The 13105-nt window shown below is 57.7% G+C and overlaps 1 protein-coding gene across 1 annotated transcript in view; it reads right to left on the bottom strand.

The window, feature by feature from the left end:
- Nucleotides 1–10802, bottom strand: part of MMEL1 (membrane metalloendopeptidase like 1) — a 29187-nt gene extending 18385 nt beyond the window's left edge. Inside the window, exon 1 of the mRNA XM_047085507.1 lies at nt 10587–10802. Coding sequence (XP_046941463.1) covers nt 10587–10743 — 157 coding nt within the window. The 5' untranslated portion in view covers nt 10744–10802. The remainder of the gene's footprint in view (nt 1–10586) is intronic.
- Nucleotides 10803–13105: the final 2303 nt, after the last annotated feature.

The following is a 13105-nucleotide window of genomic DNA, read 5'->3' as shown; positions in this document are numbered from 1 at the left end:
AGCCCACGTCCACACGGAAGCCGGACTGTGAATTTTATAGCAGGTGCGGTGGGTGTTTTTGTTTGTGGTTCTGCAACCATGGTGTCCCGCCACAGAGCCACGAAGAAATAAACCGTATTACAGCCACATGGTGGAATTATTATGAAGCAATGAAAAGAAATAAGCGAGGGGCGCCTGGGTGGCTCAGTCGGTGAAGCGTCCCACTTCGGCTCAGGTCACGATCTCGTGGTTCGTGGGGGTGGAGCCCCGTGTCGGGCTCTGTGCCGACAGCTCGGAGCCTGGAGCCTGCGTCGGATTCTGCGTCTCCCTCTCTCTCTGCCCCTCCCTAGCTTGTGCTTTGTCTCTCTCTCTCTCAAAAATAAACAAACCAAAAAAGGCAAAAGGAGCTGACCGTCGGCGCGGCGGTGTAGTCGGTGAAACTGGTCCCCACGGGAATGCAGGTTGGCAGTTCTGAGACCACGATTGGGATTAAGTAAGCAGGGGAGGGCGGGAGTCCAGACTCCTCACCGCTGCAGGGGGAGGGCAGGTCGGCAAGGGCAGGGGGCTGGAAGGAAGCTCGTATTTAGCCCGACATAGACACAGACGGGGCACACACGGGGCTGAGCACGCCCTCGGCTGAGAGCGGCCGGAAGCAATGACCCGCCAGCAATGCTCACATCTGGGAACCCGAGCGTGGCTTCTGACACCGTCGCCCCGTGAAGGGAGCCAGGGGTCCTTGGAGAAACGCTGGGTTCTCTAACGGGGGCAGAAAACATACAAGACGGGCCTGGAACAACTCACAAGGCTAGAAAGGAAGGAAGTGCTCCCCTCCCCTCCAGAGTCCCAAAGCCACAGTGACGGGGCATTGTCAGAGGGGCACCAAAGCCACGACAGAGCCCCCAAGGTCAAAGCTGGGGCGATTTGAACACAATAAACTAGTTCTGGGTCCTAGTCCAAAGTATAAAATTCACATCCACGAGTCCATGCCGACATAAATACATCACCGAGTAAATACATAAATGGGGGAAATAGAAAAAACCCCATAGAGAAGAACTCCAAATCTTTTACGGAGGTGCTCTGCCCGGAGAGATGTGGATTCCAACTCCCCCCGCCCCTTGGGCGTGAGCTGTCCACGGTGGCTTCCTTTCCAAGGGGACAGTATGGAAAGCGAGGGGAAAGGTAACTTTATGGTAGAGAAAGCCCACGAACGTTATAGGCCGGAGCCACGTGGTCACGGTCAACGACAGTGACGAGTCATTATAAGTACGTACCCTTCGTTTACGGGCCTTCCTCCCCAAAACACATCCAACCATGAGAAAAACATGTGACAAGTCCCGCCTGAGAGACGTTCTACAAAATATGGGGCCAGGACACCTCAAAACTGTCCAGATCATAAAAACAAGGGAAGTCTGAGAAACCATCACAGCCGAGAGTCGCCTACGGAGATTTGATGAATACTGCTCCGTGGCATCCCGTAGGATCCTGGGACAGAACAGGACATGAGGGAGGAAGAGAGGAAATCTGGAGAAAGTGTAGACCTACTTAACAGTCATTGGCAAATGGGGCGCCTGGGTGGCTCGGTCGGTTAAGCGTCCGACTTCGGCTCATGTCATGATCTCGGGGCTCGTGAGTTCGAGCCCCGCATCTGTGCTGAGAGCACAGAGCCTGTTCCAGATCATCTGTCCTCCTCCTGCCTCTCTCTCTGCCCCTCCCCCACCCTCTTGCCCTCACAAAATAAACATTAAAAAAAAAATACAGGTTGGCCTTGATTTGAATGATTTATATTCCCTCTCTCTGTCTGTCACCACGTCCTGCGTCTCTCTCTCTCTGGAAAAAAAGGCCACAGAAATCTCAGAGGGTGGAAAACAACCTTCCTCCCTGGAGAATGAGCACGGGCTGGTCGTCAGGCAGGTGCGCGTACGAGCTTGACCGTGTGGCCATGGAAACCTCAAGCTGAGACGTGCGTTTTAAGCAGGCGGCCTCCCCAGGTGCCTGATGAAAACAAACAACAAGCCTTCTCTGGAGGGAAACTTCTCGGCCAAGAGACACAGGGTCCCCACAGGTAAAGCCAGTGCGAGCACGGATTCGCTCCAACACGGCGAGAAGCTTCCACGGGTGTGACCAGCACATGGCAGAACCGTGAACCCCGAGGATTTTGTGTTCTGGCACTCTCCGATCCCAAATGTCTGGGGCATCACGGGCCCCCAGTCTCGACTCCTCTCTGTCCCCATGCTGTTGCCGGAGGACGTTTTCTCCCTCTCGTCTGTGGGCTGGCCCCGTGGCTTGCCTGGGCCAACAGAATGTGGTGGAAAGGATGCCCACTCCGGTCCTGAGCCCAGGCCCCAGGGGGCCTGGGGGCTTCAAGCCGTCCTCCTCCACTCTGCCCCGGCCCGCCTGCTGGTCCTCGTAGGGGGTGCGAGGACCCCCTGGAGGGGGGGCTGAACAGAGTCCAGCCTGGGCGGGCCGACTTGGCCGTGGCTGTGCGCCTGTGTGCGCGTCCCAACAGACGAACGTTACTTTAACCCCCGAGCACCAGGGCAGTTTGTGAGGAAGCAATAACCCGGCTGATGCAGAAACGAATCCGAGTATGTTTGGAGAAGTAAAAGAAAACACTAAAAACAAGGGCAAGAAACATGTAAAAAGAATCAGTGAGTGAAAGAATAAATGGTAAATTCTAGACACACGAAAGAACGTGGTTGCCAAGATCACATTTCTGGATGTTTCCCTCCGGGCTGCACTGTTTATTTTGCTAATTGAAACCTAAGTGACAACATGTCACAAATTCCGGGGTTCCATGGAATCTTTACTGCACTGCAGGTACAGGCATATTCAGATATATTTTTGGAGAATCAACATTCTGCAAAATGCAGCCAACATTTTATTTTTATTTTATTTTTTTTTTTTTTTTAAATTTTTTTTTTTTTTTTAACGTTTATTTATTTTTGGGACAGAGAGAGACAGAGCATGAACGGGGGAGGGGCAGAGAGAGAAGGAGACACAGAATCGGAAACAGGCTCCAGGCTCTGAGCCATCAGCCCAGAGCCTGACGCGGGGCTCGAACTCCCGGACCGCGAGATCGTGACCTGGCTGAAGTCGGACGCTTAACCGACTGCGCCACCCAGGCGCCCCTGCAGCCAACATTTTAATTCACACCCGAGGGAAGGCAGCGTCCTAAAGGGGATGTATTCCGAGTTATTGCAGGCTATTTGGGGGAGAATTTCTGCAGATCTAACACAGGTGAAGAGAGGGTTAGTGAGTTGGAATATAGCCCAAAAGAATCTACCCAGGAGGCAGGACAAAGTCAGAGACGGAACCTTCCCAGAGACACTTGGAGGATAGAGCGAGGAGGACTGAGGACACGCATAATCAGAGTTTTAGAGCGGGAGAAGAGAGGTCGTGAGGGAGACACAGCGTTCAGAAAGATAGTGCACGACTTCCCACAACGAATACACGGTATTGATGCGGAGATCCGGGAATCACGACCTACCCAAAGCAGAATAAACAAAACAAATGTTCGCAGCCAGATGCCTCATGGTAAAAGTGAGAAGATACCAGAGACAAAGGAAACACAGCTCGGAGGGAAAGAACGTTCACCCGACAAAGAACCACAGTTAGACGGGCCCAGATTTCTGCACAGCGGCTGCAGAAGCCAGGAGACCGCGAGATAAATCTTTAAGCCATCGAGGGAGAACGGGGTCCAGATTTGTCTCATCAAACTACCACTGAAGGATGGGCAAAGGTGGGGGGAGGGAGAAAGAGACTGAGAGAGAGAGAGAGAGAGAGAGAGAGAGAGTCACAAGCAGGCTCCAAGCTCAACATGGAGCCCAACGCAGGGCTCGATCCTATAACCCTGGGATCGTGACCTGAGCCAAAACCGGGAGTCGGATGTTTAACCGACTGAGCCACCCAGGCATCCCTACCGTGGAAAAATTGTTACCGCGGTGCTCCCCACACTTGCCTGGTCACAAGAAGGGCCTCAAGTGTCCATCATAGTACAGAGGTTGAGGCCTATCGTGGACCGAACGTGGCTTCACCCCAGTTCACAGGCCAAGGTCCTGGCTCCCGGTGGGCCTGCCCGAGGAGGTGATAAAGGTTGAATGAAGTCATCAGGGTGGGGCCCAGCTCCTGAGAAGAGGCGGGTGAGGCTGCCACCCCCTGGTCCGCAACCCACACCTTGAATAGGAGGTTCCGGAAGCACGTGCTTTGGAGAGAAGAAAGATGGTTTCGAAAGGACATCCTGAGCTGGGAGACGGGAGGACGAAGAAAGCTCGCGGGGTGTGCGATGAGCCCAATGAGCCCGGCTGTATTCACTAACGCTGCCTCCGTGAGAGACCAGAGTGAGAGAGAACCGAGTCTCGCCCGCGACCACACGGAGCCGGCACGGGAGGGACTCGAACGGCTCTAAATCCTTGCGTGTCGGGAAGCAGAACGGAGGTGTCCATCAGCTGAGCGCCTCACTAGCTAAGCAGGCACGCGCACGTCTGAGGTAGGAGGGGTCTGCTTCCTGCTTGGAACGCCGGCAGCCACGACAGTACCCTGCCCGTCCTCACGACAAGAGAAGTCTAGATCGTCCGCAGACGTCACAGCTTCTCGAGAGCCCCGTCTAGGGCCTGGGGTCAGAGAGCAACTCGGGAAACAGTTTCAGAGCGCGAGGAGCCCCTCCAAGGAGGGACGACAGCGTCCGCCCTCTGACGGGACCCAGGAGCGAGACTGGTCACCACGCAAGTGGGTAGGAGGGACGGAGGGAGGCGCAATCTTCGCGCGTTCTTAGAGGCCACCCGCGCGTTGGCTCGCTGGTTTGGAACAGCCGGGAGGGAACGCTGCCTCACTCGCGTGTTCTAGCCGGGGGTCTTCGGCAGGTGCTGACGAGAGACACTGGGGGCAGCCATCAGAAGGCCAGAGAGAGCCCCCTCGGGGGCCCAGGCCAGACGTCATCCGCTTCCGCTGAGGCACACGCACCAGGTTCCCCTGCTTGCCCGCGCCTTCCTCTCGTCGGGAGCAAGGGCCTGAGCCGCTGGGGAAAAGGCAGTAAAGCTCGCACCTCCAGGGGTCAGGCAAAAGCCCACCGGTCTGGAGGAGGGTCAGAACCAAAAGTCCTCTGCCCGTGGGACAGGGACAGGAGCCCCCTGTGGCCCCAGGATCTTAGCATGACATCAAGCTGACGTCTGCTGCCTCTAGAGCAAGGGCGGGAAACTCAGGCGTGGAGCAAAATTTGGTGGACGAGGGGACCAGCACAGGGATGCTCCCAGGGCGGCTGAAGACCAGACGTGGCCGGTGCATCAGGGATCGCGTGCCGAGCCAAGCACTGACCACCTACCCTTTGTGGAGGGACTGAGGCGCGGAGAGAGGCCCCTCTGTGTCACGGGCATCCGGGGGCCGCTGCCGGTGAGGCTGAGGCAGGGCCGAGGGGAAAACGGGAGGTAACGGCAGCCAGCCGGTTGCTGGAGGAGTTCGAATCCGTGGCGCCCCGAGGGTGACTCCTGACTAGATGCGTCGAGCCCACACACCAACAGACTGGCAGGACACATGTCCCCGTTTCCAGCCACAAACACGATGTGCCTCGGTCTCTCCTCTTCCCCACGTGGTATTCGGGATTCGGCGAAGGTGCGTGAGACACACACAGGCAAAAGCCAGAAGAGCGGTCGAGCGGTCCGCTGCTACCAAATAACCGGCTGAACTCGATTCACAGAGGGGCGCCTGCGGGGCTCGGCTGGTTGAACGCCCGACTCTTGATTTCGGCTCAGGTCACGATCTCGCGGTTCGTGGGGTCGAGCCCCGCGTCGGGCTCTGTGCTGACCGCTCGGAGCCTGGGGCTGCTTCGGATTCTGTGTCTCCCTCTGCCCCTCCCCTGCTCATGCTCTGACTGTCTTTCAATAGGAAATAAACATTAAAAAAAAACTTAAAAAAAAACAAACAACTAGATCCAGAGAGTGCCCAGATGCTGGCACCATCAGAGCTGAACTTTAACACAACTGTGGGTGATACGTTAAAGGATTTAATGAAAAAGGAGGACGGCATGCTTGAACAGATACGACATTTCAGCAAAGAGGTAGAAACTATAAAAAGGAGTCGTGTGGAAACATCAGAAATAAAAAGCGTATTATTACAGGTGGAGGTTTTTCCTGACTGGCTGCCCAGCACATTGGATCCAGCCGAGGAAAGACGCAGCGCACGTGGAGACTAGTTCGGGTCAGACTCTTTAATCCGCAGCACAAAGACTGAAAGGGTGAGAAACACTGAACAGGCCATCCAAATATTGCGGGACAGCATCAAACCGTCAAGAGAAGAAGAGACAGAGAGAGAGAGAAAGAGAGAGAGAAAGGGGTCAGAAGAGATATTTGAAAAGACAATGGCTGAGAGTTTCCCAAGATGAGTCGAAGAAAGTAAAACCCCAGATTCCAAAGAACACACGCGGCACGATTCCTAAAATACTGAACCGCGCCCGCGCTTCCCCCGGCCACACCGCAGCCGAGGTCAGAGGGAAAAATCTCGAGGGCAACAGAAAGAGGAGAAACGTTACAGACGGAAACAGCAGACACGGGAGTCATGGCGGCCTTTCCCGCAGCAGCCGTCTGAGCCCGAAGGCAACGGAGTGACTGAGGGAGAAACCAAACGGTCAACCGAGGATTCTCTGCTCAGAGATAAAAGTCTTTCAACGCGCAGAGGAAAGAAAGGCTTTTTCAGAGAAGCAGCAGCTGAGGAAGTCCGTTTCCAGCACACCTGCCTGGGATAAATCCTGACGGAGGGTCTCCAGGAAGGAGGAAAACGGGTCCAGCCGGAAAGAAAAAGGAACGGAGAACTCCGGAATGGCTTTTCTTCTTACAACAAAAACAAGTAAGCGAGCCTGGCAAGGCTCCCCCAGACCCGGGACCCATGGGATTCTGGAAAGATAACCGTATACCTTATATTTGTGCAGGCTCAACCCGTATTACCACGCCTCATAACCACCTAATAATTGAGACACGTTGGACGCAGAATGACGGGTTCTTTGGCTTTCCTCGACATGAACAGGACCCCAGCGATCTGGCCTCTCGTTGAAGGAGCGGAACCTGAGGCCAGGCGGAGTGAGCCAGCTGTGCCTCAGTTTACAAACCGTCCGAAGGACCTTGTCGTGCAGGAGACGCAGGTGTAGCTCCTTGAGCTGCATTGAAAAATTCTTTGGAGGAAAGATCAGAGAGGTTGGGAACAGAACTTGCAGATTTAGAAATGCGATTTCTTAAAACATGTTTATTTAATTTTGAGAGAGACAGAGCATGAGCGGGGGAGGGGCCGAGAGAGAGGGAGACACAGAATCGGAAACAGGCTCCGGGCTCCGAGCGGTCAGCACAGAGCCCGACGCGGGGCTCGAACCCACGGACCGCGAGATCACGACCTGAGCCGAAGTCGGACGCTCAACCGACTGAGCCACCCAGGCGCCCCTAGAAATGTCATTTTGAAGGGACTCACACCAAAGTGATTCACTGTTGGGGAACCATCAGTACTGGGTACTCAAGCCCCATCCCGCAATCCACGAAAATCTATCTTAGGACCAAGAGGGTGACATCTGAGAGGCAGACGGGCGGGTAATGAAATAATGTGACCGAAAAAAAGGAAGCCTCTGGAACGAGGTAGCTATTAATGACAAGGAAACCAGATAACGGCAAAGAGAGGAGACGCGACCCAACTTTTCTTCATAGCTCAGCTGTGTATGACCCTCAGTCTTTACCACAAAGCACGGACACGTCTGTATTGCGAGGGCAGGGTCTGGGTTGTGTAGGGAGCTGAATCTGCCTTCCCTTCGGCACGTCGATAACCATACTGGTAGTGGGTAAATGACAAATCGGCTATTTTGCCATTAAATCTGCTCACGAACACCATGACAGACGTAGGCATTTTTCTAAGTGTTACTGATGCATTAAATCCTGGGCCCTCAAGTAAGCCTCTTGTGTGTGTACTATGTTATGTTCCATTTCACAGACGGAGAAACTGAGGTGCAGAGGCATGGAAGAAACCTGCCAAGGTCACGCAGTAGGATCGGCGGGGGGGGGGGGGGGCGGGCGGCACGCCTAGCCATGCCTGGGCATTAACCACAACCTTATAATGCCTCCTCACGACCCAACACTGACAGTAAAAGAGGTTCAAAGTCAAAGTTTAGATACGGAAAGCCACCTCAGGCCAAGGGTTAGCAATATTTTCCCGTCAGGGGCCGGGCAATAAATATTTTAGGCTTTGTGGGCCACACACAGACTCTGTCTGACCAGTTCAACTTAGCTCTTGTAGCAGGAAAACATCCACAGACAATACATAAATGAGTGGGCCCAGCTGTGTTCCAATAAAACTTTATTTACAAAACCCGGGCCAGAGTTTGCTGGCTTCCGTGCTGGAAAGTGAATGTGGCTGCTTTGTAGGAGCAGGATTCCAGGAGGGGCAGGACCGCGGACATGGGGCTTCATCTCCTACTGTAATTTCTATAAAAACGCGTGCGATTTCCCGAAAAGCACTTGTCCATAACTTTTTTTTTTTAACGTTTATTTATTTTTGAGACAGAGAGAGACAGAGCATGAACGGGGGAGGGGCAGAGAGAGAGGGAGACACAGAATCAGAAGCAGGCTCCAAGCTCTGAGCCATCAGCCCAGAGCCAGACATGGGGCTCGAACTCACGGACTGCGAGATCGTGACCTGAGCTCAAGTCGTACGCTCAACCGACCTAGCCACCCAGGCGCCCCATCCATAACTTTTAAAACAACTGTTCAAACAAAAAATCAACGAGAACCCCTAAATGGACAGTGATCGAAAACCTGCAAGCTAGCTGAGGGAAAATAGAGGAGGAAAAAGTACCAGAGCCACCCAAAAGAAGGCGGACGGCAACCATAACGAAGGCCAGTAAGACTGAATTCTCCGGGTAAGAGACAAAGTCCCCAATCCAATCCAGATTCGTATGGTTGCAAGAGACACATCGAAGGCGAAAGACACAAGAGGTCTGACAGAGAAAGAATGGAAGAAAACGGGCCGAGTGGTTATATTCACATCGCACAGAACAGAACTTTAGGCAAAAGATATTAAGATAGAAGGTGTCACTGTGCAATGATCGGCTGCGTGAAGACACCATTTCTAACCTTGTCTTCACATGATAACGTAGCCTTTAAATCGGCAAATTAATATTTGGCATAAATACGAGGAAAACTGGCGGTTCCCTAGTGCAAGATTTCACACAAGAAAATTAAAAAAAAAAAAACCCAAATATATAGAAGATTCGACTGGTGCGGATATATCTGTATTGCCAATTTCATCTAACAGTTAGTGATTGGGTGTCTTCCACGAACACGCGTGGATTGTTTGCAAAACTGACCACGTGGCAGTCCCAAAGCGAGCCTCAGCAAACACCCAAGAATCAGCACCGCGTAAACCCTGATTTCTGACCACAATGCAGTTAAGTGAGAAGCCAATGAGAAAAGGTAACTGGTCAAATCTCCGTGCGTCTGGAAATTAAAAAGAAAAAAAAAATTTCGAAATAACTCAGGAATCCAAGAAAAAAATCGTCGTGGAAATGAGAAAGCACTGAGAAATACACAGTAACACTGCACGTAAATTCTTCCGCGGACTCGAAGGGACTGAGGCCGAGATCAGCTGGGGGGTGGGGGCCGGGGGGACAGTCCCGTCCTCCGGAAGCCTCTGAATCAGGTGTTTCCAGCCCAGCGAGCCCCAAACTAGGCTCCTCGAGGTCTGGGCTCCCCAGGGCTCTCTGTGCAGCCAGAGGCTCCTCCCCTGCCCCCTGCCCCTGGAGCTGGCAGTGCCCCCACCCTGGCGGGGGTCCCAGAGGGGCCAGAGACCAGAGCAGCTGGCAGGGGCCCTCCGGGCGCCTAGACAGGCTGGGAGCAGCGCTGGGCTGGGACACCCATCACATCCACAGGCTGCGCCCACTTCTGGTCCCCAGAAAAATAGCCTCGTCTAGCAATGGATGGCTGGTTCCCTGCGGTGCACGGGGCCAGGGCCAGGCCAGTGTCAGTCTAGTGACAAAGGCCGTGATGCCCTACTGTGAGCCCCTCTCCGGAGTCCCGTGCCCGCTGCCCTGGGGGTGGGGGTGGGGGTGGGGGGTCAGCACCCACATCCGGGCTGGGGTGGCGCCTGTGAGCAGCAGGGTGCAGCCCAGGTGCAGACACGTGAGCCCCACCCCCGCCAGGCCCCCCACCCAAGTCGGGGACAGCCCCTCCCTATCCACGCGGAGGGGGAACCAGAAGAGGAGTGTCCTTGCACAGCAGCCCCGGCTGCACCCCCGGGAGCCCAGTCTGACCCCTCCCGCCGTCTTGCACCCAGGGGAGCCTGTCTGGGGGTCACGACTTCTGCAGGGCGGGGGAGAAGGAGGACGGCAGCCGCCCCCGTGAGACACAGGTGAGCGCAGGGGAAGAGCGCGGCTCCCGCCACCCGCCAGCCGGGACCGCAGTGCGGGAGGGGAGGGGGCTGCGCGGAGCCTGCGGAACCGGCCGGGGCGGCCGGCCCTGGGCAGAGCCTTCTGGAAGGGGCCGCCGGCGCCCTGCAGGTTAGTGCCAGGTGCGGACCCTGGGCCCCCGCCTGCCCCGTCGACAAGACGGGCGCATCGGGGTGGGTGGGCGGGGGGCGCCTTCACTCACCTCCGCCGCGGGCGGCGTAGAGGAGGCCCAGGGCCACCAGGGCGACACTCAGCAGCAGCAGCAGCAGCAGCAGCCCCCCCTCCAGGAGGCCCGGGCGCTTCTGTCCCGACCAGCCGGCAATCTCCACCATCCCTACCGGGCTCTCGGGCTTCCCCATCGCCAAGTCTCTAGACGGGGGAAAGTGCACAGCTGAGAAAGTCCAAGGCCGAGGGCAAGGGCTGTGTGTCCGGCCAGGGTGGGGAGCCGCGCGTGGAGCCCCTGGGGCCCTGCCCGAGGCTGGGAGGCCGGTGCCGGTCCCTTCAGGACACCGGGCTCCTGTCCCCACTGCCCGGTCCACAGCCGGCTCTCGGCCTGTGTCTCGCTAGCCGGTCTCCCCAGGCCAGAGCCTCTGAGGGCCCGAGGCGCCGGTGGGGGGGCGGGGGCGGTGCGGCCTGCGGGCCATGGTGGCAACCTCTCCCCAAGGTCGGCTTCTCCGAGCCCGCTCTCCAGCAGGGGTCGTCCAGGGACCACTCTGCTCACAGCTGGGGGTGCGCACTAGGGACCCAGCAGGCCCAGCTCCCCATGCTTGCCAAGGGGCTAGGGCAGTGGAGCCGGCCTGGGGCCCTAGTGCCCGGGGCTGGGGAGGGGGTCCTGGAGTCCTGGAGCTACGGGCCCCGAAAACCCTCTGGGAGGTGGCGTGGGCCACTGGGCTTCCTGCCCACCTTTCCTGCCCGGAGCCCAGGAGTGGACCCTGGGGAGACCAGAAGGACGGGCGCCCACGCAGGCAGTGACCATGAAGGCCAGCCCCAGCAGCCACCTGGCCGGCGTGCATCCCTGTGTCCCCCTTCCCCACCCTCCCCTGCCCCCGCGACTCCAGGGGTGGGCAGCGGTGGAGGACCGTCAGGGCTGTGGCAGACAGGAGAGGGCGCGCTGCCTGGGGACAGGCGGGGACAGCAGACCCCGAGGGCTCTGAGGTCTGCGCTCCCTTTGGCAAGTGGGCGTGCACACGCTCCTCTTTGCTGGCGCGCACAGCCCTGGCCCTGGGACGGCTGTGCAGCTGGGAGCAGCTGGCCGCCGGCCTGTGCGTCAGACTTCCGGTCCTCAAACACCGTGACACAGCCGAGCCCCGCACCAGCGCCCACGCTGCACCAGGCAGGGCCGCGAGTTCGGGAAAAGCCTGAGGAGCGCAATGCCAGTCGGGCCCGTGGGCGGGCAAGCGCGGCTGCTGAGACACGCTGGGGCTGGCGCAGGTGTCCCTACCTGCCAATGCCCAGGGGTCTGCCTGAGTTCTGTCTCCCGCTCTGGGCGGGGGCGGGGGGGTGGGTGGGTGGCCCTAGGCGGGTCTTACTCTCCCCGGGCCTCACCCGCTCCATGACCCGAACGGAGAGAAGCCAGGCCTGCTCTGATCTCAGCACCCTCCGCAGCCCCCGCCCGTCACCTCTCTGCGCACCCCATGTGGTCCTCCGCCCTCAGCGCCCGGCAGACCCCTCCTCGGAGGCTTTGCCCTTCCCCCAGACCCTCCCCCGCCCCCTCACTCCCCAAAAGCCCCTGCTCAAGGCCATCTTCCCAGTGGAGCCTTCCCTGGGTCCGTCTTCACCAGCCTGACCCCCGGACCTGATTTCTGTTCTGCCACCAGATGTGCGATTCAGGCTCGATGCCCCTGACTTCTGTTTCCATGGTCCCCCTCCCCACGGGAAATGTCGGCACCATGGGGGCGCGAGGCTCCGTCTGCCTGGGTCCCCAGCACCCACTCTGGTACCCACGACCCCAGAGGCATCAACCAACGTCTGCTGAACGATGAACGAAGGAATGGGTTCGGCTGGACGGGTCCGAGCCTTGGCCTAGGGTCTGTGGCTCCGGCCTCTCCAATGGCTTTTGTCTTAGGTCAGAACTAGTGAATGCGTCCTCTCCTTCTGTGCCGCTCGCTTCCAGGAACTCGGTTTGGCAGAAAAGTGCGCACACGCTTTCATATTGAGGGCTAAGGGCAAAGCCAAGTGCTAGGGAATCAGAGCAGGCCTCTCCGGGCTATGGTGGCCAGCCAAGGAAATGGGGCTCGTCGGAGGGGAACGGTGTGGGCGTGCTCACAGAATGCTCTGCCCGGCCCCTGGGAGACGGGCTGGGCGCTGCTAGGGTGCTCCCTCCGTGCTGCCCAGGAAAGCCGGCCATGGCAGGCAGGCCCCCTCCCTTGGCTCACCTTCAGGTCACTCTGGGGCGGCCGCGTCCCACGGGCAGGTCTCAGAAGGCTGGGTCGGGCTGGCCTAGAGCTCCTGTGAGCTGGGGGCAGGTGGGAGGGCTCCCAGGGCCGGAGAGCAGTGGCTTCAGGTGGGGTTCCACTGAGGCTTCCGGGCCTCCTTTGTGACGCAGGCGAGGGTTCCCTGGAGGCGGGACCATCTCCCACTCACCGGCAGGGGGTTCCATCTGGGTCTGGTGTGGGGGAGGGGCCGAGAGCAGCTCCTGGCCGAGCGAGGGTCCCTTTGCGGGCCTCTGGCCCTGCGTCCTGCTTCCTCCTCCCTCCTCGACCCCACCGTCCTGAGGGGGCA

Source organism: Lynx rufus, unplaced genomic scaffold (genome assembly GCF_022079265.1).
Source record: "Lynx rufus isolate CCGP_SWC_20201006 ecotype Redwood Valley unplaced genomic scaffold, mLynRuf1.p SCAF_2, whole genome shotgun sequence".
NCBI lineage: Eukaryota > Metazoa > Chordata > Mammalia > Carnivora > Felidae > Lynx > Lynx rufus.
Note: the sequence above shows the minus strand (reverse complement) of the source record. Positions and strands in the feature narration are given on the sequence as shown.